The sequence below is a fragment of the Staurois parvus genome, unplaced genomic scaffold (genome assembly GCF_062004578.1).
Source record: "Staurois parvus isolate SC_StPar_1 unplaced genomic scaffold, SC_StPar_1.0 ptg000114l, whole genome shotgun sequence".
Classification (NCBI taxonomy): domain Eukaryota; kingdom Metazoa; phylum Chordata; class Amphibia; order Anura; family Ranidae; genus Staurois; species Staurois parvus.
This window is the reverse complement of record NW_028317910.1, coordinates 6,612,244-6,637,496: the sequence shown is the minus strand read 5'-3', so window position 1 is coordinate 6,637,496 and position 25,253 is coordinate 6,612,244. Positions and strand designations below refer to the sequence as shown.

The following is a 25,253-nucleotide window of genomic DNA, read 5'->3' as shown; positions in this document are numbered from 1 at the left end:
CATGCGTGAGCAGCACTGTGAACGCTGAATGGTCCCACAGTCTTCTGGGACCTGTCACATGTCCCAGAAGACTGCAAGAGGGAGGGAGGAGAGAACTCCCAATTCTGATCACTTAGGTGGTTGGAGCAGAAGTGGGTACCTGTCAAAATTGGGTACCAGCTTCCCCCTCCTTCCCAAAAGTTCCATTTCACAAACAGGAGCAGGGGAGGATGCCTTAAAGAGGAACTTGCCACTTTGGGAGGAGCTCCGCTTTAAGATGGGGCTGGTGTCAAAATCCTGAATAGTGTGAATTTAACCAGGTGTGTCATAGTGGTAGAAGACTCAACACAGTCATGAAATTATTAACAGAGAGCCCAGTGAACTAGCGGCTCCAGAAGGGGTGTGCTTCATGTGTAAGGCATTGTTCTTTATGTGCAAGTGACACATCAAGCTTGGTTTATACATTTTTTTTTTTTTTACAATGACAAAAGACCTTCTATTCTAGTGAAAATAAAGAAAAATTATTGCAGCCACCACATCCAAGAACTGGTAAGCGGCAATATGTCCCACTTTTATTTCTGGGCTATGTTCTGTATGAGGTCTTAATTTTCAAGTGTTGGGTCAGTGTGCTTCTATATGGAAAGTAAAATGATAGGTACTATTGCCTGCAATTTCTGGCATTTACTGATCAACTGCTATCAAAGAGGTGTGTGCCAGGCCATGCCAGTCAAATTCTAATCCGTTAATCATTCAGATTTAATAGGCAATGAAAAATTTATTATGACTAAAGTTTAGCAGTCACTGAACACAGATTATGTAATTCCCACACTCTGAATCTTGTGACTTTGGCAGGATAAGGAATTGGCTAGAACTGGTGCTATATTGTACCAGTCGTGGGCTATAAAAGTAAAACAATGCAAAATATTGTTACAAGGCAAGATGATAGTGGTTTGAGGTCTTGTCCCCAAAAGATCAGAATCCAGAAGAATAGTACCCACTGTTCTACTTAAACAGCAAGAACTGATGATGCGAATGTGGACTCTGAATTCTGTAGATAGCTTTTCACAGAAGCAGGGAAAATGGGCAGGATGCCATTGTGAGGTCAGACAAAAAACAGCCTCTGTGCTGGTGGTAAACATGGTTATTAGCAGTGCTGGACAGTTCCAGGACGAGTGATATGTCACCGCTCCAATATTCTGCACAAAATAAACCATAAAATAAATAAAGATTAGGAAAGCCATATTTTTTTATTTTCTGCTACAAAGACCATGACAAGAGATGCATTCTGTGCCCAAGTAGCTCTATTGACAAGCCTCTGGAAGGTGATGTTCAGACTGTACCTCTCATGTAGGACTCTAGGCACCCGAAATCGATTTTTCAGTAAGTCTGCAACAGATTCACAAAGAGACCTGAAGACAAAGTTTCTTACCTGGAGATCCTACTAGTAAAAGCACATTCTGTTGCAATCTGACGATGCTAAGATAATGCTTCCCAATAATGGGAAGTCTATCTGGTAGGCCTGACAGGCAGGGAAGAGCACATAGCAGGCTGACAAGCTGCTGCTAATTAGGAGATAGTGGATTAAAGTGTTTGTAAAGCCTGAAGGTGTTTTTTTACCTTCATGCATTCATTGCATGAAGGTAAAAAAGAAATCCTTCAGTATGCAGCTCCCCCCACAGCCCTCACCTAATACTTACCTGAGCCATCGATGTGCACAAGAGCAGATTCTGTCCCAGCTCTTTGCCTCCTCATTGGCACAGAGGCAGCAGTGGAAGCCATTGGCTGCTGCTGCTGTCAATCACAGCCAGGAAGGAGGGGGGTGAGAAGGGTGGAGGGGCGGTAAGTACAACATGATTGTTAATTTAAAAAAAGAAAAATAAATGTAAGCCTTTAGTATCACTAAGTGTTGTGAGACTGCAACAGAAGTTATGTTACTGGCAGGGTCTGTAAGTAAAATGTTCCAAAAAGATTCCCCAAAAATTTGCCTAAGATTACTGTATGTAGTGAAACATGATGCCAAACGGAGGCCTATTGCACAAAAAAAGTCCGAGCTCATGCAATGTAGATCCAGCACAATTCCCAGGTTCTGCATACAGCCACGCACAGACATGATTGGATGTGCATGACTTTACTAAAGTTTGCCATACACGTGTAGCTTTTCGGACGAGAATATTTGTACGAAAATTCTTTGAACATTCGGTGAATGGACGAATGTTGTTCGAAAATTGTCTTTTGCTTTTAACATTTGAGTTTAAAATGAATGTAATTTCTGAACGATAACCACATACACTGGCCGACAATTCGTTTGAGCGAGAAAAGTTTTCCTTCCTACCCCTTCGAATTTTCACGTCACTGCTGTCGAACACAAACATCGATTTGACCCCACTAACGATTAGAAAATAAAAACGAATATTCCTGAAAGGAAAATCTATATGTGTATGGCCAGCTTTAGGCATATATGTCAGTGCTCACGTAAATACAAGTATGGCATATGCAAAAAATACAAAATGTTCTATTTTTTTTGCATATGCCTATAAGCTATACTGGTGTCTATGTGAGCACTGGCGTAAACCCGAGTACAGCTACACACAGCCATCCATATCTATGGGTGGGCTGTATGTAGCACCTGGGCTTTCCATGTAGGGGAAATATGTTGGAATTTACATTGCATGGACTCAGGTGCCTGCATGCAAGAGGCCATACTGAAAAACAGATTTTGGCTATTTAAAAAACTAGAATTTAGAGGAAGTATCCCACGTGCATAGCAAGATCAGTGTTGGAGAACTGAAAATTGCAGGTGATCTGCATGACCGAAAGAGATGAGAAATCTAAAATTTTACACTTGCCACCAGAACAGGTGGTGAGGAGAAATACTTAACTGGGCGTACTTGATCTGGTGACAAATATCTAACGTGGGGTACACATTGGAGTTGATTTACTAAAGGCAAATAAGACTATGCACTTTGCAGGTGCACTCATTTTCCCCCAGAGCTTAGTAAATGTTCTGCAGATTTTCATTATCCAATCATAATCCAAGCCAAAATTATTATTTTTTCCTTGCACCTTATTGGATATTCTTTATGAAATGAAGCTTTACCACATTCACTAAGCTCTGGGGAAAATGAGTGCAACTGCATTGGCAAAGTGCACAGTCTATTGGTCTTTAGCAAGTCCACCCCAATGAATTTTGTTCATTCAACCAGCAGGCTGAATGAAAAAAAAGCTCACAGATTCACAAGTGATGTGGATGTGGGAATCTCTCCCGCTGCAGCACCGTACTCTGATAGCAGGGACACGAAACCCCACCCCCCTGCCCCCGTCAAAATACACTGATCAGCGCTGCAGCTGCTGATTGTATGCTGGCTTTCCAGCAGGACAGTTCAACAGAAGTCGATCTTTAGACCAGCTTCTGTCAACACAGAAGGCTACACAGAGATTGAAATTTGGCTGGTTCAGCAGTGTACCCAGCTGAAAAGGAAGCTTTTCATTTATTTGTTGGCATATCTTTGGAAATACCTCCCAACAAGACAGTTACAACACTTTTTTTCCCCCTAGTCTGTTCCAACCAGGGGCGGACTGACCATTTGGAAACTCGGGCACTGCCCGAGGGCCCGGGTTCAGTAGGGGGCCCCATGAGATGCCCCTGGTACCTTTTTCATAGGCTTTTTTGAGTTTGGAAAAGGACACAGGGGCCCCATGATCCCCTATTGCCTGGGGGCCTCATGAGTTGTCAGTCCGCCCCTGGTTCCAACTCTATAGCACATAGCTGCAAGACACGAGTTCTGGACACTGCAGATGTTAATACAAGATTGCTGCACCCCACACCAATCCAGCATTACATTGTATTAATAATCTGAACACAAACATAGAAGATTACAATGAAACTAATGGATCCAGACTGAGCTATTCAAGCAGGAAAATTGTATTAAACAAGCACTCCACAAATATCAGAGTGTGAAGGGCTATGCTGCTGGACATTTGAGATAAGGCAGAGAAGGGCACCTTGAACTCTCATTGAAGGCAGTGCTGAGATGTGACCGTTCCATATGCAGCAGTCAGGTGGGGGAGGGGAGATATAAACACAAAAAAAAGTGTTCATGAGGATCGGGACAGACCTCTCCAATATAACCTTCCTCTGGAGATCTGGAGAATTTATATATTACACCAATATGCTTCTGGGCTACAGTGTTCATAGACATTCAAACATAGTTGACAATATTTTGCAATTAGTTTGTGATGATTTTGTGTCCTGAAGCCATGTAGATCATTGAGCTGTCTCACCACACGCTCCCATCGTGGAAGATTTACTACATTTTTAATGTAGTTCATTGAAAATAATATAAAACCCCCTAAAAATCTAATTTTACCCAAAGACATAAAAAGTAAACCTTTAAAAAAAAAAAAAAAAGAAAAAAGAAAAGATTCAAATACAAAAGCAACTTCAGGGACACATTTCCAATTCCGTCTCAAGCATTGCTGGAGAACAAGATCTTATTAACCCCCAATTTCCATACCACATCCTGACACATGCCTGGACTTTGTGCGCCACCAAAACTACTTCCTAATCTGCACTATGGTTTACACATGAAATTGCCAGAACTTTAGTTACACTAAACAGCTAAGGACAAAATTTTAGGAGCTGCCAATGAGGACTTTACAGGTGCAGGCTCCAGAGATAGTCATCCAATACAGGTGCAGGCTCCAGAGATAGTCATCCAATACAGGTTCAGACTTGGAACAAGCTTGCACAATGGAAGTTAAAAGTGAACATTCACTTTGTTACCAATTTCTGACTTGATGGCCAAGCTCCACCAAATGCCACCCCCCCCCTTTCAAAGAGAGAATACCGACAACCGAGTCAGTCTCATTGGACACAGGAGATGCAGTTGGCAGGGTTTAACCGTTAAGTCAGGCCCCTAGTAACAACATGAACCTAAATCAAAAAGGAGCTGAGAAGAAGCTTCCTCGAGTAATAATTGTTAGCATCAAACATCTTGTGGAGTGGTGTCTGCTCAAAAACATTATAAAAAAGCAAACAGTTGGTGAAGTCTGGGAAATTAAGCTGGGTCCCATTTTTTTTTTTTTAACGATCACCTTGGAAAAAAGCAAAGGAAGGGCCCAGTCAGCATTGCAAATCATTTTAAAGCTGAAGTTTAATCTGCATACATTTTACCTTTCCAGTTTCCTGCTTTCCACCTAATTAACAGGTAAGTTAACATTTAAAAAAAATCCTTTTCTTTTTTTATTACATACATTATTTTAGGACCAGTGATGTCATCTTCTCTATGCAATGGCAGATCATGGCTGGTGGAAGGGGATGTCAGGCTGCCGCACATAGCTTTCTTAAAACAACACCTTTTAAAAAGGATAAATTCACCTTTTGTAACATGTTGCATGTTAAACCCCTATTCAGGGTGTAAAATGTTTCAAACGGACCGCTCCCCATTGTGACAGCTAGTGGGGCATCTTCTCCCCCCCCCCCGCTAGCTGTCACAATTTTAAAGTGGTTGTAAAGGCTGAAGATTTTTTACCTTTGTGCATTCTTCTGTGTGCAGCAGTGCCCCCAGCCCCCTCAATACTTACCTGAGCCCCATGGAGATCCAGCAATGTGCACGACAGCCTCAGCTGTCCCAGTTATCTGCCCTCTCCTTGGATGAGACGGCAAGCAGAAGTCATTGGCTCCCGCTGCTGTCAATCACACCCAGTCAGCCAATGAGGAGAGAGAGTGTGAGAGGCCAAGTCGCGGCTCTGTGTGTGAATGGACATATGGAGCAGCGGTTTTGGAACACGCTTGCTTGGGTGCTCCCATAGCAAGCTGCTTGCTGTGGGGGCATCAGACAGAAAGGAGGAGCCAGGTGTGCCGGCAAGGGACCCGAGAACAGGAGGATCAATGCTGCTCTGTGCAAAACCACTGCACACATTAGGGAAGTATAACGTTATTTAAAAAAAAAAAAAAAATTAACCTTTAGACTTGCTTAAAAAAAAACTCCGCCCACCCGGCAGCATCATTCATTCAGTGTTCTGTGAACAAATGAACTACAAGTCCCGACAGCCTTAGCAGCTGTCGGCTTGTAGCTCTCAAATAAACTACCACGGTACTGTGGAACGCATTGTAGTTCATTGATTTTTCCGGTCAGTATATCTACTTGCTCATACATCCCGTACGAGAAAGCAGTTACACTGACAGGTCTGCAGGAGACCTGCATGGCACCAGCGATCTGCAATGCTTTATAGGCTCCAGAAAAAAAAGAAAATTTGCACAACTTTTTTTTAGCTGGAAAAAAAATGTGCATTTATTTTTTTGAACTTATCCTTTAAGAGTTCTCAGCCTTGATAGAAGCAGTGAGAAGACTCTTGGAAGGTGTTTTGAGAATATCCAACTGCCTTGATAGGTGGATGTCAGTCTGGAGTAGGCAGTGTACCTAGGCAGGCTGTATTTGCATACAGACCACCATAGGAAACACCTACATGTGATGCTGAACCTCCATGATTGAAAAACTGAAATCCAATCAATGAAAGGGGCTGACTAGACAGTCAGGCTAGAGAGAAGAGCTAGATGCTGTTGTAAACTACCCAGGTAATGAGGTGGGTAGTTATCTGACTTGCTGCAGCTACTAATGCACATTGTGAGAAGCTCGCAGTGTGCAGTGAAGTAAGAGCAATCAAATTTCAGTAAAAGAAAGGAGCCGGTACAACTGTGCGAGATTGAAGGGAAAACTGGAGGTTCAGCTTTAGGCACAACCACCTAACTACTGTATATTACAGCCCTTTCCTTAGCGATAAGATGCACTTACCTAACCCTACAACAACCATAAAACCCAACAGCGGTATTTCTGCACCAAAAACATCTTGCATCAAACATGAATAGCAGTGAAAACATAGTATTTAAAGCTGAAATCCAGGCAGACAGAACAGACACACATTTATGTTTTCAGTAATAAATCATTACATGTATTTTTTAATGCAAGCAGTGCAAGTACCTGAATTAGACTTGATATTATCCTTTTGCAGTCACTGTATAGAAAAGCTCAGGCTTGGAGAGGGAGCACAGGACAAAGGAGTCAATCCCTCGCACTGCAATGCTCAAGTGCCAACAATGGACATGCTGGATAGGAGAAGACAGCGAGCGACACAGATGGGCTCATCAGTCAGCTGCTTCTCATTCACTGTCCAACAGGCAGGCCAGTGGAGAAATAGAGGAAACCACTGTATTCTATAAAACTAAACTCCCATTTTTCCTTCAATCTTGCATGGTCTGAAAATGCTTACTCTGATTTCACTGCACACTGCGAGATTCACACAATGTGCATTAGATAAAGCCTGGCTAGTTTCCTGGCTGAAGGGAGTCCAACATCATCTAGCCTTTTACTCCTCACCCTGATGGTCTCTAGTTGTCCTCTCTCATTTGTTCTCTGAATAATGGAGGCCATTTACTACAATAAGAGTATTTTCTAAAATGGAAAGGTTCCATTCAAAAAATAAGCAAGTTGATAAAGGGGAAAGAAACCAAGAAGGCAGAATATATGCAGATTAAATTTCTGCTTTAAAAGGATAATCAAATCAAAGATGAAAAATGCAATATTTTGCAGCTTACAGTCCTTAGGCGTTATGGATGCATTAGTTGTTTCTCAAGCCAAAAACATTTTCAGAAAATACTTGTTAATCTTGCCAGAAATGCTGTGTCCTCGTCACTTCCTGTGAATCGCACCTAAGAATATCTTCCTTCCTAGCAGCCGTCTGTAAACGACCAATTGCCTTGCACCCCATAGAGATGGAGAAAAGGACATGTTTGGAGTGAAAAATCAGTAGAGCAGCCCTCCATAGATACAGTGGAGGAGAAGTACAGTTATCCAGGGACAAGAAGGGTGTTATCTGCAGGATTACCAGGGTAAGATAAAAGCAAACAGAGCTTAAAATGAAAAAACCAAACAGGAAAAGAAACTAATGCAGCCATCACATCAAGTATTAATAATCTGCAAGTGGGGTCATCCACCTGACTGTGGCAGATTTGTGTAAATCTCAGAACTGGATAGACAGAAATGCAAATATATAAAGGTAAAACAGCTCCCTCACATTTAATCTGTGCATTTTGCCTTTTCTCTGGAGTTCAGCTTTAAAAACACACACAAACAAAAAAAAAAAAAAAAACTATAAACACACAACCAAAAAAAAAAAAACACAACTATAAAACACACAACTATAAACACACAACCAAAAAAAAAACACAACTATAAAACACACAACCACAAACACAGAACCAAAAAAAAAACACAACTATAAACACAGAACCAAAAAAAAAAACACAACTACAAACACAGAACCAAAAAAAAAAACACAACTACAAACACACAACCACAAATACACACAACCACAAATACACACAACCACAAATACACACAACCACAAATACACACAACCACAAATACACACAACCACAAATACACAACCACACATACACAACCACAAAATACACAACCACAAAATACACAACCACAAAATACACAACCACAAAATACACAACCACAAAATACACAACCACAAATCAGACTACCATTTTTTAGTAGTTAGATTGATAGAATAGATGGATAATAAATGGCGTTATTACCCCACAGGGCTAAGTATAAAACCAGCATGCAATTTTTTGCAAAAAAGCAGTGTTGCCTAATTGTCTATTTTAGGCCCAACACAGAAATGAATTGCAAAGAAAATGAGATCTTTTGTGTGTGCAGATTGAAGCCCTGTTCCTTCCAGCACTCCTCAGGCGATGGTCCTTGTGTGCGACACATGGCATCTTTTGTCCGCTGACGCCATGAATGCGCTTCCATTAAACACAGCACATATTACTCTTTCAAGCTGAATCAATCTGTGGCTGGATTTTCGCCCCTTGGGCAAACTTTTATTTCTCCCTTTCTACAAACAGCTTTTTCAGGAATACAAAAGACATCAAAAGACTAGACAAACTTAGCGGAGTTTTCACATGATGTACTTTCTGGTAAGTTGACAACCAACACCTTGAATTTCAATTCAATTCAATTGAATTTTGGTCTCCCCACCCCCAAAAAAAAAAAAATAATGGCAGTGGCTACATATACTGTAGATGCTGACTTAATTTAAAAGGACATTTACCCTGTCCAGGGATCCAGTGCTGACCTCACCCAAGACAATTCATGAGTGGGCTCAGGATCCAGCCAGATGCTGAGAACTAAGCCAAGGGAAAGAGGCTGTGATGCCTTGCGGCTTCACACTGTGCAAGCACAAGCCACGCTGTGCTTTGTGAATGGCTCCGTGGTCTGAGACCTGTGATGTGTCCTAGAAGGCTGCAGGTGAAGGGGTGGGTGGGAGGGATGAACCAAGTTGAAGTGGGTACCTCCCAAACCAGGTGCCCCCCAAAAAAAGTTTTGAATGTTAAAAAAGAGGAGGGGATGGGGGGGGAGAGGGACACAAGCAGAACTTCCCTTTTGGGTGAAGTTCTGCTTTAAGGTGATCTTACAAACATAAAGCTGGAATCCATGTATCAAAATTAGTCTAGTTTAGCAGGGACCAGCCAAGTTTCAATTCATGGGTGGCCACTGTGCTTGAACAGAAGTTGTTCAACCCCAAGAAAAAAAAACAAAAAAACATATGTATGGCCAGCCTAAAGCAGGGTACATGGTTTTTTTCATTCAACCAGCATTTAACTGAAAAAGATCCCTGCACAATCAATGTGGATGAAGGGAGCTCTGCCGCTGACCTATTGTATTCTGACAGCTGGGACTACCCCCTCATCAGAACACACTGATCAGTGCTGCAGCCATTGGCTAAAAATGCAGATCAAAGTCTGTTTTACCAGCATGAGCATGATTTACCAGGCTTTGCATCCACAGCCATGCTGCCCACTCCCTCCTCGCAGGATTTGACTGACAGCAGCAGGAGCCAATGGCACCTGCCAATCTCCGTCATTTGTGAGACTAGGAAGAGAGATCACTCAGGTAAGCATTTAGAGATGTGGGTGGGGGTAGGAACAGGTATTGGAGAATGCATATATAAAAAAAACTTTGGATTTAATAACCAATTTTAAACTTCGCTAAAAGATGGAGATCAGCTTCCATATTCATAACATTGCTAAATACAGTGCAGAAGCAAGAAAGAAAAAAAAAAAAAAAAAAAAAGAAAAAAGGAAAGTGTGTGAAATTATTTACACTTCATCTACAACGTGCTGCAAGAAAACAAAGATCCTTGGTGTATTTGTGGAAGCAGTAAAGCAGTAGTCTCTCTGCAAAATGTTTCAGTTCTGCATTTAGTTAAGCTCATTCTTCCTGCTAATTGGAGGAGAACCCCAAGCTCAGACCCAGCCATAGCCATGTCCTGCCTCTGAAGAGCTGATTTGTGAAGTAGGAGAGGCCCAAGTAATTTGAATGTATAATTCTACAATGTCTGCTTTATATTGACTTTAAGGGCTTTTTCACAACAGCAAACTGTCCTGATAGCATGGGCACTGGTATACACATTGTCGAGCTGCTGACCTCACCGCACTGAACAGGTTTTTTTTTTGTTTGTTTTTTCCTTTTTATTTGTCAAAAGTGATATTTCAATACAGTTCTATTCACAGCAGTAACGTTAAAAACGGCGCTGCTTGAAGTTGAAAAGTTCTGCTTGCGGTCTTTTTTTTTTTCACGGTGCAACGTAGCGAAGCTGTGTTGTGAACTATCACCACTGAAAAGAAGACATTTGCCTTGTCTACGTATTGGGCTGTGCAGAACATAGCTGCCAGCATAGCCCCAAGTCATCTGGTGTTAAAAAAAAGCTCCAAGTAAACAAAGCCTAAACACAGCTAATGTTTTTGAAAAAAAAAAAAATTCAATTTAAACCAGATGTGTAAAAGTGGACTACTGTAAGCACCCCCAGCCATGTTATATGGTTTGTCCCAACCCCTGTTGAGCCACTTTTGCTGAACAGCATCAACCGGATCTACTGACAGGAGCGACATTTCATAAAACTATGCTACGGGAGAGACAAAACAAAACTGCTTTGTTAATGCTAACAGATCATGTCATCATTGGTAATTCTTATTTTGCTCACAGATAACCTGAATTACCAGTTATCACTGTTCTGGTCTCTTGTAAATATGGTATCGGAAATCGTTTCTATACTAATGTGCACCTGCCTAATACATTGTGCCGAAAGACAGCTCAAGCTTTGGTTCAGGACGCCCAGCAGTGACATGCTGGAGAGGTGGAGTGTAAGACAGAACGCACCCAACTTCTGGGAATGTGACCAAAAGACAACAGGAAGTACAGTTTGTCCAACACAGCAAGAAGTGACAGATAAGCAGCAGCAACATAAATTCATATCTAGTCCAACCAGTCCCTGCTCTACACTTTGTCCTACACAGGGGACACAAAGTTCACATGATTATAAAAACTGAGTACTTTCTCAGAAGTGCATTCCATCTCCGAGCCCAGCACAGTAAATGCTGGCAACAGCTTGGGAAAGTTACTGGACAATAAAATTCCCTCTTTTGTTGCCAGTACATTGGCATTTTCTGCACTGCATAAAAAAGTGTAATGTGGACTTGTGTGACGTAGCCAATCAAAAAGCAGCTTTCATTAGTCTGAGCATACAAAAACCAAATCACTTCGACTGGCTGGCTGAGAGGAGTCATTCACAGCTCTGCCTATTAAAGTAAAAACAGTTGTCAAAAATCTAGAATTTGCCAGTGCTGGTTTTTGTTTTTTTTAAGGATCTACTTACCTGACCAACATAATCAACTTAGCCCTGGTTCACACCATTGTATTTTTAGTGCTTTTTGTAGAAAAATGCTCTACAGTCCATTTAACATTGTTTCCTATGGGACACGTTCACATCTATGCAATTTTGAGTCGCTGCGTTTTTGGAAACGGTCAGGGATTTTTTTTTTTTTTTTTTTTTAATAAAAAGCAACAGGTTTGGTTCTATAGACTTCAATGGGGAAGCTGAAGAAAACGCATGTAGTACAATTTTGATGCTTTTTCAGACTTTTTTGATAAGTTTTTAATCTGCCCAGCAACAATTTGGCCAGAAAAAAAAAAAAAAACGTATCAAAAGCGCAACATTTTTATATGCAATTGATATCTCCTGCATGGGAGTCTTTTGTCGCTCCTGTTTAAAAGGGTTATAAATTAACAAAAACATTGAAATACAAAAAACACAAAAATGCACCGCAAAAAAACAGACAAAATGCAAACTGCACTGGTGTGAACCAAGCCTTACAGCTTCACTGCTTAACAGGCCTACAACAGGCATATAGGCAAGGACTTCGGGCTTTCCCTAGTTGTAAGTTTTTCTAGGTCAGTGACTAAATAGGTAAAGAGGCCATAGAATGTGTATGACAGCCATGAACCTTATTAACAAAAAAAAAAAACTCCCACACTTCTGTCATGACAGGTTTACCTTCAATAAGCCTGCGCATGTTTTGCTATAAGACTGTCAGCGGTTCAAGACTCTAGTGTCATTTCCACAAAGTCATAACTATTACAAGATTGCTCACAATAGATCCGAAGTTGCCAAAAAAACCCATTAAAACTTTAACTGCTCAATCTATAAAATTGGTCAACGGCTATACAGTACTTAGGTTTAGCCATAGAAAAAAAACCACCATATATTTGGCACAACATACATCTACCTGGCCATTTTGTGCGTGCACTTCAAAGCATGCACCTATGGCTCATGAACAGTGTGTCACTTATTAATAGCCATTCAAGCCTGTTATACTTCTGTCCTCAACGACCACCAATATGTCATTTTATGGAGTGTCCCACAACTGGGTTGATTCATAACAGCAAGAATGCAGAGCACTAATTATCTCATATGACCCATACATGGTCCCTCCCTCCTTCCCAGTTCTGGCTTGGCAAACAATGGATCAGCTCACTGTCATGTGATCTTTTTGAAAGGACAGCAAAGTGTCATATGAAAAAAAGGTCAGTCAAAGTCAAAAAGAAAAAAAAAACTCAAAACAAAAAACACAGCACACTTGTATTCAGCTACACTTTCTCTTTCAGCCCTATTTTGCAGAGAATATAAATGCATGTTATTTTTACAAAATAAAAAGATAAAAGCTGTGGGGTTTTATTGGAGGAGTGGATGTACAGAAAAGAGACCAACAAAAATGCATCTCCTATTGTCTGGTCATACTTTTTCATACAACTAAATAAATAAAGTTGGTCTATCATTGTTTCTTGGAAGGAAAAAAAAAAAAAAAAAAAAAAAAAAAAAAAGAAGGGCGTATTGGTCATCCCCCCCTCCCCCCGAAAAAAAGTTTTAGCAAAGTGTAGCAAAACAAGTGCCACATATGAAAAACCTGATCTCTATAACACAACACCCCACTCCCCTTTCAGAAAGAAATGAGCTTACATTGTCCTCGGGAGCAGATGGAGGTGGGCCAGCCAGGAGGACACACGTATCGTCATACTGGTCATGTTGTGAGTCCGTGCCCTCGGAGGTGACTGGCATGTGTCCTTTACGCAGCCTCAGGACAGACTCCGGACAGGCAGGGCTCCCCTCCTTCTCTCGATTTTGTGTGCTCATGGGATGTGGGGGCCCCTCTGTATCAGACGTTTTGCTGCTTGCACAGGCAGCGCCACGGGCAAGATCTGAAATAAAAAAAAAACAACAGTTTTTAGTAGATAGCTTGCAGCAAAAAAAAAAAAAAAAAACTCACACACACACACACACGCACGCACGCACGAAAACAAAGGCAACACAACGCAAAAAATAGAATAGATTACCAAGGCACAGGTGACAAGGGAACATTCTGGTGGCATGCAGTACACCTCAGGGAAAGGACTGTGAACATGCATCACCCAGCTTATATATACACCTGTGTGCAATAAAGGTTACTAATTTATCCATTACTAGAAAGATCTGATAGCTTATCAGTATTTGGTGACACAACGTTAGACCCTAGTACCCAGTAAATACATTAATATATTACATGATTATTGTGACATTTAGTGGTTTATACTTTACACCAAAGTGTTTAGTAAATTGGCCTGTGATTCACAGGTTCCAGCAGCAGATCGCTGGTCTGTAGATACAACATTCAATTACGATTCTGGTCACACTCATTGCTATTTTTATCCACTTCAATTCATGTTCTTGCAGCACTACTTCCGCAAGGGAGGTTTTTTTTTTATATCAAGCATAAGAAATGGCTTGATAACACCTAATACTAAAAGTAAACAATTCAACCCATTACATTTCTATAATTCACAGAACAACAATACGTAGCAATTTTATCGTTCAACATCTTGTACAATCCATGATCTTTTTGACTCAAAACGCTTCAGTGCAAAAATGTCACACACACGCACACGCACGCACACGCGCGATCGGGGATGTTTCTGGATGGAAGCTCAGCAAGGATACAGCAGGATAACATTGGTAAAAGGGTAGTTTTAGGCCCAACTGAAGTCACAATAATAGCCAGACATTGGACGCTACTTTAAAGTGGAGATTGTCTACAAATATGAAGCAGTCCCAACAGGCCCCAGACTTGGCATACAGAATGCAGTGGTCAGAGTGCTTAAACAGACCTGGTCAGACACTTCTTTTCCTCTCTGTGAGGACACTTGTGATGACAGATGTAGCCAATACTCATCAAATATCCTCAGAGCACTGGAGAGGGAGAACGCAAACCTCATTTCCACTATTTTAACAACTCTCCATAAAGGTAGTTCATGTTTCATGCACCACTGTACATCCTATGAATGGTGAATTTTTCTGGACACTGGGAAGGGCGACTTTTCAATGCACCGTACTAGAAACAAAAAAGGTGTCCCAAAAAAGATATAAATAACAAAACACGAATATATTTTAAGTCTTTTCCAAGTGAAACCATATTAAAAGCATAACATACAGTGGAACAAGACTACAGTGGGGGGGGACCCACTATGGGGTTGATTTACTAAAAACGGAAGAGCAGTTAGATGCAGCTGAGCATGATATCAGCGTACAATTGAACTTTGACAAAAAAACCTGGAAGCGGATTGGTTTCTATGCAGAGCTGCACCAGATTTTGTACTCTCCAGTTTTAGTAATTCAGCCCCAATGCGCAAGACTTCAAATGGTGTTATGTCTAAAAACAAGGGATTGGGGGGCTTGTTTTAACAATTTAATTGTCATAAGGTATCACATATATCAGTGGCTATCTAGGAAATGGAAAGCGAAGAAATATGGATAAGTCTTTGACACTCACAGTGTTGAGTATAGTCCCAGTCTCCCCAAGACCAATCATTTTTCTCAGGGTGTATTTCTTTTAAAAATTAGTGTTGGGTTAAAATCGAGCATCAATTTTCACGAGTACTCCAAAAAAACTGTACAAAAAATGTTGAAAAAGCTTTTATTCCATCTGTAGACATTTCCTACCAAATCCAAAAAAAATTGAAAAACTTTCCTCTAAAAAGATCCTAGAGTGGTCACACACACAGCAATATGAATCCCTCAATACAATTCTATCGTGATCTAGAAAAATTCAGCAATAAAATCTTACGCACCACTTGAAAGGCAGAATTTTAGCATCTGTACAGCTAAGGAAACAGCTGATCACAGAGTAAACGGTGGGGTATGGGCGCAGGAACCACATCCGTTAAAAGCAGAGGAAAAAATCAACTGAAGGCATTTGCAGTCCTGGAGCAAAATGTTGTCGTTCCTCAACAAAAACACACGGTTAAAAGAAAAGCTTTGGTTTATTGAAGAGTTGCAGTCAGCTGTGCACTGGGAGAAGTAAGTCTGCTGACGTTCTGAGAAGTGCTCTCTTGTCTCTGCACACATCTGCTGGAAGGGGAAACATTTAACAGGGCACGCTCTGTTTCAGCTAAAGCACAGCCAACCATCTGGGTCCTAACTGCCACTCCTGTACAGGCTCTGACCTCGGAGAAGATTCTGCCGAGCTGGCAGAAAAGGGCATACCCAAACACACTGCGCTGCCAGGGGGACGGGATCACATGGCTTTCATAATCAGCAGCTTAAATATGCAAGAAAAGTCCAAGGCATTAACGAGGAAAAGGCGCTCAGGGCTGATTAACCAACTGGCAGAGCAGGGCAGGGCTTAGGAAGTGAGGGGGGGAGACAGCCACTTAGAAATGCTCAGTGATAAGTTGTGGGGGGGAATCAGATGCATTCGGTAAAATATTCTATTGTCATGTAACAATTCTGCTGATCAGTTCTTGTCCGATTATGACATTTGAAATGAAGTTGCTACATCTGAACTCCAGCCTTCCCTTCAGACTTGGGGTTGTACAGGATCCTGAAATGTACTGAAATTGCCTACTGCACACTCTGAGCCTCTCACAATGTACATTACAGCCCAGCTGACTTCTTGGCTGTAGGATACCCATCATTATCTAGCTCTTTCCTCCCCAGCCTGTCTGTCCTAAGCTCGCCCCTTTCATTCATTGGATTTCAGTGCTTTCAGTCATGGATGCTCAGCAGCATGTGGGCAGTCTGAATGCCGATACAGTCTACTTAGGAACACATGTTCCTCCAGACCAGTGTTTCTCAACTCCAGTCCTCATGGACCCCCAACAGGTCATGTTTTCAGGATTTCCCTCAGATGAAACAGCTGTGGTAATTACTAAGGCAGTGAAACTGATCAAATCACCTGTGCAAAATAATGGAAATCCTGAAAACATGACCTGTTGGGGGTCCATGAGGACTGGAATTGAGAAACACTGCTCCAGACTGATATTTCCCCATCAAGGCATTTTGATATTTGTATAACTCCTCCCAAGAGCCAGCCCACTGCTTTCATCAGGGTTGAGGACTCTTGAGAACAGAACTGAGGAAGGGAGTGGTGAGGTTTTCAGAAAGCTATGTGTAGCACCCTCCCATCAGCCATGATCTACCAGCACTGCATAGAAAAGAACAGAGACCCACTGATAATGTCATTCAGTCTAAAATAAGTTTGTAATGAAAATGGAAAGGTGTCATTTTAAAACTGTGTGTGTGTGTGTGTGTGTGTGATTTACCAGGGGAAACAAACAGTAGCAGATTAAATAGCAGATTAAATATCAGCTTAAAAAAAAATATTATTAAGAATATATATTATATTATATTAAAGCACAGAGCAAACTGTTGGCGCTATATAAATCCTGTATAATAATAATATATCTATGTATCCATATGCCCCCTTTCACACTAACTGTCCAGTCTGGTCCCCTTAACCGCTTGCCACCCTGCCACTGTGTATATACGTGTGCAGGGCGGCAGTGGAGCGCAAAACCACGTTTAAAAACGGGTTCCGCGCTCCCGACACTTTCGCCGGCAGGGCGCGCGCGCGCGCTCCCGCCGACCCGCGGGTGACACTATTTGATCCAGGAGGGATCAATCATTAGATTTCGGCCAGTGATTCTGGCTGAAATCACATGATCGGTCCCTGTCCTATCCTGTCCTGTGTTGACATACACACAGGGCAGGATATGATGTCATTCTTCTCTGCCTGGACACATTCCGTTCCAGACAGAGAAGAAGACATCCAAAAAGTGAGTACACAAGCACTACACTACAGTTAGAACACTCTAGGACACATTTAACCCCCTGATCGCCCCCCCCCCCCTCCAGTTAACCCTTCACTGCCCTGTCACCAGTTTTACTGATCAGTGAAGCGATTTTTACTGATCAGTGTCACTGGCGACTTCCGATAGAGTTATCGCCCCTCCCAGATAGCGCCAGATTGCCCGCCAGTACACCAGTAATCCCGTTTAACCCCTTGATCGCCCCCCCCTCCAGTTAACCCCTTCACTGCCCTGTCACCCAGTGTCCCTGATCAGTGAACCAATTTTTACTGATCACTGTATCAGTGTCGCTGGCGACTTCCGATAGTGTTAGCGCCCCTCCCAGATAGCGCCAGATTGCCCGCTAGTACACCAGTAATCCCATTTAACCCCTTGATCGCCCCCCTCCCCCCCCAGTTAACCCCTTCACTGCCCTGTCACCAGTGTCATTGATTACAGTGAACAGATTTTTACTGATCACTGTATTAGTGTCACTGGTGACTTCCGATAGTGTTAGCGCCCCTCCTAGATAGCGCCAGTTTGCCCGCTAATGCACGGGATTTTTTTTTACCAAAAACATGTAGCAGAATACATTTTGGCTTAAATTTATGACTAACTTTGAGTTTACGATATATTTTTTATAGCTGAAAGTAGAAAATATTGTTTTTTTTCAAAATTTTTGTGGTTTTTTTGTTTATAGCGCAAAAAATAAAAAGCGCACAGGTGAACAAATACCACCAAAAGAAAGCTCTATTTGTGTGAAAAAAAGGACGTAATTTTCGTTTGGGTGCAGCATTGCATGACCGCGCAATTATCATTTGAATTAGTGCAGTGCTGTATAGCAAAAAAAGGCATAAATTACAGTATCTATACCATAGTTTGTAGACGCTATAACTTTCACACAAAGCAATCAATATACACTTATTGGGATTTTTTTTTACCAAAAACATGTAGCAGAATACATTTTGGCTTAAATTTATGACTAACTTTGAGTTTATGATATATTTTTTATAGCTGAAAGTAGAAAATATTGTTTTTTTTCAAAATTTTTGTGGTTTTTTTGTTTATAGCGCAAAAAATAAAAAGCGCACAGGTGATCAAATACCACCAAAAGAAAGCTCTATTTGTGTGAAAAAAAGGACGTAAATTTTGTTTGGGTACAGCATTGCATGACCGCGCAATTATCATTTGAATTAGTGCAGCGCCAAACAGCAAAAAAAGGCCTGGTCATTAAGGGGGGTAAATCCTCTGGGGCTCAAGTGGTTAAAAAAAAAAAAAGAAAAAACAGACAGGCAGACCCAATCAGGCATGTATCTGCCGACACCCTCTTGCATCTGATCCGATCCTGTTCCCCATCCATCCCGCAGACCCGCTGTCCTGAAAGAGCCAGGACAGAGGAATGAACACATCTAAAGCCAAATCTTGGCTAGAGTAGGCAAGTGTTAAAGCACATTTCTTTTTTTTGCTATCTGTGACCTATTCAGTTCCAGTCACATCATTTTAGGGGGGTTAAGTTGAATACAAATTGTGCACTTTATAAGCATTAAACCATTGAACTCTTCAGCAGAAAACACAAGAGGTTTTTCTCCTAATCAGCCAATAAAATTAAATTACAATATGGTTTACATCGATAGTAATAAAATGGAATCATAAATGTTAACAGCAAAAAAGGTGACATAATCCAACATGAATATGCGCTTCCATCATAATACTAGTTTCAAAGTCTCACATTCTGACCTAATGACATGTCCTATGATCGGAAATATGCGCTTCCACCATAAAACTAGTCTCAAAGTCTCACATTCTGACCTAATGACATATTCTATAACCGGAATATGCTCTCCCACCATAAAACTAATGGAAGACAATACAAGCAGTGTTTCTTAAAGTGGAACCCTGGGCAGAATAAAAATGGCCATATGTTGCAGTCTGTCAATAGCATCAAACACAGCAGATTTTGTTTGTCTGTACCCCCTGCGATATAGCCTTATCACCAGTTAATCCTGTCAGTAGATCCACTCCCCCCCCCCTACTTCCCACAGTGACAAACCGGTTTGTTCTGCAGGTGAAATCACTGCAGCATAGTTTTCAATAAACACGTAGTTTTGAATGTCTCTAAGAAAGACAACAGATTAAAAAGTCCAACTAACAATTTATAAGTAGTTACAGCAACATTTTTTTCTCACTTTTTTTCCCCCTTCAGAAAAATGGTTTAATTAAGAAAATAAAATCTGAGCATTGCAAGCGCTCCCAGCAGTGTTTTAGGTTTTGTCTCAACCCCGTAACACCAGCTATGTCCATTATGTGGGGCTCCAACCATCCCTGCAACGTGTTCCTGGGTCTACACATCTCCTGTGCTCATTATGAGGGAATTGCCAGGTTTTTACACCTGCTGTGTTCATGAAAGGGGCTTCCACCATCCCTGTTCCCAGGAGCGAGATGTCCCGGGTGGTGTATCCAAGACTTCTAATAAAGGCTTGTCTCAGCAATAGAGTCCCCAAGATGATTTAAAGGGAACTAAAGTCACTACACCCAGCTCCTCTCAAATGGCTGAAATCTGTGATGTGTCCATATCAAGCGCCGATATCTTCCCCCCCCCCCCCCCCCCCGATTCCTGGTCTTTGGGCATCTTCATTGGCTGGCATGGGATGACAATTCCTGTGCATGCACACAAGGACCGTACTAGCAACGCAAGCTGAGCTGCGCACACGCAGCTCAGTTTACATGCCACAGAACACTGTGAGCAGGCAATTAGATGCATTATATTGCAGGAGAGACATTGCATGTCTCTCCTGCCATAAATAGCCTACTTGCTTGTAAGTAATATGCAAATGCATTCAGTTCCGCTTTAGGAAGAAAATGTTAGGTGGCTCAGTTGCCACTCAACACTGAAATATTGGACCTTTTACGAACGAAATAGGAAGTGTGATCACAACCGTAAAGGAAACCATCCTTTAATTAATGCTTTTTATTATAGACTCTTTGGTATATAATTCCCTGTACGCAGGCAGCTCTTAGGTGAGTCAATTTAATAGGAACTGTTCACAAGACCTTCCCCAGGGAATACTTAGTTATAGTTGTTGTTGTTGAACAGGATGAATCATTCACATGCAACACAAATATTGGAGGAAACAGATCTTGCTGAAATCCACAGAGCGCAGGTTGACCTGAGCAAGATTCCACCGTAAGATGAAGTCGCTGGAAGATCCACAACCACACGTCGCATAGTGAAAAATAGGAGCAGCTGGAAGATACATTCATAAATTCTGATTGGTTACAACAGATTAATACCGCATAATTAGAGTAGAAGTTCTCAACCCCACAATCAAAATCCTGAAAATATAAAAATACTAAAAACTTGGCTGCAAAAATTTCAATTTTCAAGATCCCTCATCATTTGGTCACAGGATTTCTGCTGAAAGGGTGGGTGGGCCGGCCACCCTGAATACCTCTTCAGCACAGAACATGTATCCAAATGCTGAGGTTATTATCCTAGTGTTACCACTTCTAATTTTACAGCAAAACTGGGATAAACATGCATTGTCTAAATACAAGTCATGTATATTCTTGCTTGAACCTTGGACATATTGAATCCCTGCGTGTTTCCGTCGCAATCTCACTTCCCTTGCGATCTGCTGAGGGTGTCAATAGAAAGCTAACAAAACCTGAAAGACAGGTCATAAACACAGTGCAGATGTACATGGACACAGACTTTTACGGAGCTGAGTTTAGGAGCTTTTGACGTTTTTTTTTTTCCCAAGTTTAGAAACTGCTATGAAGCCTTAGAGGGGTGGGGCACGATGTTTTATATAGTCTCGTTCTAGGACTTCAGAACCACGCTGTGCTCTGATGCCAAGTGTGGTCAGTTTTTAATAGGAAAGCAGAGAGACTGATAGGAACACCAGGGATTTTACAAAAAAGGAAGCAATACAAAGAGAACAGGATACTTTTTCATACAAGCACATGGTACAGCAGGCACATATCAGGAATATGAAAATGCTGGGTTAACATTCTTTAATAGGTTAATGTAAATATTAAAAAGTATTATTAAATAGTTTTTATTAAAATAATCCCTGGTGATCCTGTCATGAAGGTACCTGTTATAGGGCAACAGTGCTCTGTCCTTGTCTCCCATTTGTTCTCTTGCATGGTCACATGGGCATCAAATGGGACAACAAGCGTCCGTTTCAACACACTACACAGGCATGGTCCACTGGTGTCAGTGAAAAATGTTGTTCATTTGCCAGAAATACTTTCAGTTTTTGTTCCTGGGTTTAAATGTGCTTTCAAACAAAACAACAATTGTATAGGATACTTAATGTATCCTAACATTTAGTTTGTTAAAGCATTATCATTTTCCAATATCCGCACAGCTTTGTCCTTTTTAAAACATGGAATATTACCAGCAAAAGTGCAAAAGCCCCTAGATCAGCCAGCCTCAACTTTCTAACCCCAGGGGAACCCATGAAATAATTTTAAAGTAAAAAAAAAAAAACTGTAAGCAAAAACTTTTTTTTTCCCATTTTGGATAGAGCAAGGGAGGGTTATAACCTCAGGCAATTATTTTTTCACCATCGGTGTCCCATTGCGGAGATTTCCCTTCACTTCCTGTCCCATAGCCAAACAAGAAGTAGGAAGAAATTCCTGCAAATTAAGGGAATTCCTTGGGGACCCCCAGAACTAGTGTCCCTATTGGAAGATTTCCTCATTATTACTTTCCTGAGGACAACCCAAAATTTGTGATTTTCTTTTACTTTCAATGATAATGGATAAACAGGTCAAATAGAGGGTGAATCCCCAAAATGGGGGCACAAACAGCAATAAAAACTGACAGGTATTCGAATACCTCTCCACTCCATCCAAAAAACACAACGTTTTGCCTTTAGTTATACTTTAACTGTAGCAGGGGTTCTCTGAGACCTTAATGTGACTGAAAGAAAATGCCCCTAACATTAGTAAAATTAGTGAAAATTGAAAAATAAAATTCTCCCAACATGGGAGTCAGTGGAAAGAATGCTCCGATCATTGTGGAAATGCCCATTAAATTTGTGGCTAGTATGAAGAAAGCTGCCCTTACAGTGATGGTCAGAATGCCGCCATTACAAACAGCTAAAAAGCTCACTGGCATTATGCTGCTGCCTTTGCTGAGTGGAGTTGGACCCAGAAGTATTCAGGCACCATCAAATGCCCTGGCCATCAGCCACAGTTCAAGGAACCCCTAAGCAGGAAAACACCCTAGAGCTCCACTGAATGCTGGTTAACAATTTATGACCTAGATCCTTCCAAGCAGGAAAATGGTTCACCATTCACCCATATTCTATAAAGAGGTTTCTTTCATATTCAAACAAACTATACATACAGACTTTTAAACACGAGGTACATAAGTAAACTCACTTGGAGTGAATTCTAAGGCACAAGTGAGTGTTAAAGCAGAACTAAATGTAAATGAACAGGCAAGCTTTTCATTGCAGGAGTGACATGCAAAGTCTATTCTGTAATAGAGTACACTCACCTGCCTATTCACAGTCCTCTGTAGAATGTACACTGAGCTGCTCATGCAGTTGGCTGTGTGCTGGAATGACTGTACTCCTGCACATGTGTGAGAGTGACATCACCCTGCACTGTCCAATCAACATGACCGAAGGCTAGCACCTGTAAAAACCTAGGATGATTATGCAGGGACCTCGAGCACATTAGACTGTGGGAACCAAGGTATGTGTGCATTTAGTTCCACTATAAATTGTAACAATGCATACAGGTAATGACCCTCTTATGAGATGGGTACAGGCTGTTACGCAGGTGTGTACATTATGTAAATCATATCCCTTAAAGCAGAAATAAACCCTTCTGTCCTTTACAGCCAAGGAAGCTGCCATCTCAGCCTCTGGTTTGATCTGCAGCTGACATGGTGCTGCACACGTCATCAGCTATGACACCAGCCGTTTGATGGATTGAGAGTTCGGTTAAATAAGCACACTAGTAACTGTAACGATTATCATTCACAGCATGCCTTGAATGTAACAGTTTTAGGAAATATTCAGGATTGGTGGGTTTAGTTCTGCTTTAACTGGCACAGGCTATGAATCAGATGAAGCCAGCAATACGGAGGAAATTCCTTGGTGTTATGGGTTAAGCTGCAACAAATGTCAGTTGAGAAAGCAGCGATGAAATGTGCAGCTCCAGAACATCTTATGTAACCTCCCTGGAATGTAGCAGACAAGCGAGGTCCATCACTTCCAGTGCGTATGTCTGACGCTTGGAAAGTTCTACTCATTACAAAGGAAAATGCACTTTAATCATGTGCTGAAGTAACAGTGACAGTAGAATGTGGCATAAGGGGCAAAAGGGACCATGAGACAGCAGTATGTACCGCAGTTTCAAAGTTCCACCTCTAAGTCCACACACTTGCAGTATGCAAATATCACCTTTACCCCATCTCTGTGATCAGATAAGTCACAAGGATATCACAGCATGAAGTACAAAATGGGGAGGCATGCAAACGACACAGTCAGGCGAGGTGGGTGTGGCTGAATATATGGAGCAAAGATGATATTTGCACATGACATCTAGGACGGGTTTGGTACGATCAAGTCTCCTAGGGGAAGAAAGCCTCAAAATAGCAATGGTAGCCCCTGAACTTTGCTTAAAAAAAAAAAATGAAGATTTAAAGTAGACCTGTCAGTAACTTCACAAGTCAACATGATCACATCCCTGATACAATATACGACAATGGTCCATTTTTTTATTTTTTTTTAAAGGAAATCTTCACCCTTTATCATTAACCAGCTGGCCTTATGCTCCTATCAGTGCCTTTGCCTAGGCTGACATAATTCCATAATTCCCCCAATGATCAGACTGCATTATTAAATGTTTGTAGCAAGTCACAAGGTGAGAGGGTGCTACAGGGGCTACTTTTTGTCTGACATTCGAGAACATAGCTAAAAAACAGCACAGGCACCAGGCTTTACATGACTGCCATCTCTGTGCCAAGATCTCAGTTCAGAAAATAGATAGTATCCCTGGATGATGTTTGAACAAAGATGGCTCCATCCTACAGGAGTCAAAAGCAGACAGAGGCATTGTCATGGGGGAAATGCGGTGATCTCTAAGAGGTAATAAATATATGGAAATGGTACAATGGCATAGTATTGAACATACTGCACATACAATGAAAAAATATATCATGACAAGTCCACTTTAAAATGATCCAAAGTCATCTGTAGCAATGTGATAGGATTTTAAGGGAAAATAGAGTTTCTTTAAGCTATAGTGGGAAGTGTCTCATATCAGTTTTGCATTAAAGCAGTAATTGCCACTTACCGATCACTAGATGTGATGCCTGCATCAGTTTTCTTTTTCAGGCTTTTTCCCTAGGTTTAACCAGCCAGTAACACAAATACTGTATTAGAGTGCCCCCATTGTAGATGAAGGAGCACAGGGGCACCTTTGGACAGCAGCATTGTTACAGTGGTTGGAAAGGTTTTTTTTTTTAACCTTAATGCATTGGTTGTGGCTCAGAATCAACCCTGCACAAGTGCGCTCCTAGCAAGCGGCTTGTTAGGGGGGTTACTCAGAAGGCAGGAGGAACAAGAAGCGCTAAAAGGGGACCCCAGAAGAGTAGGATCGGGCCCGCTCTCTGCAAAACCATTGACCAGAGCAGGTAAGTAAAACCTTTATGAAAAAAATTGTAAAATCCTTTACCATCACTTTAATCTTGAGGGAGGGGAGTATTCGATGTAATAGCAGATTTAGAAACGCTCACAA

The 25,253-nt window shown here is 41.4% G+C and overlaps 1 protein-coding gene across 7 annotated transcripts in view; it reads right to left on the bottom strand.

Annotated features, from left to right (window-relative positions):
- The window catches only part of ADIPOR2 (adiponectin receptor 2), a 104,283-nt gene that overhangs the window by 44,973 nt on the left and 34,057 nt on the right, over positions 1-25,253 (bottom strand). For 3 of the 7 annotated variants that reach the window (XM_089671823.1, XM_089671820.1, XM_089671824.1), the window contains one exon: positions 13,351-13,589. In XM_089671823.1, the coding sequence (XP_089527949.1) occupies positions 13,351-13,524 (174 nt within the window). In that variant the 5' untranslated portion in view covers positions 13,525-13,589. Of the gene's footprint in view, positions 1-13,350; positions 13,590-13,724; positions 13,843-15,193; positions 15,320-15,491; positions 15,789-23,001; positions 23,022-25,253 lie in introns of those variants that run through there. The other 4 variants (XM_089671827.1, XM_089671821.1, XM_089671826.1 and 1 more) reach the window with 4 other exon arrangements.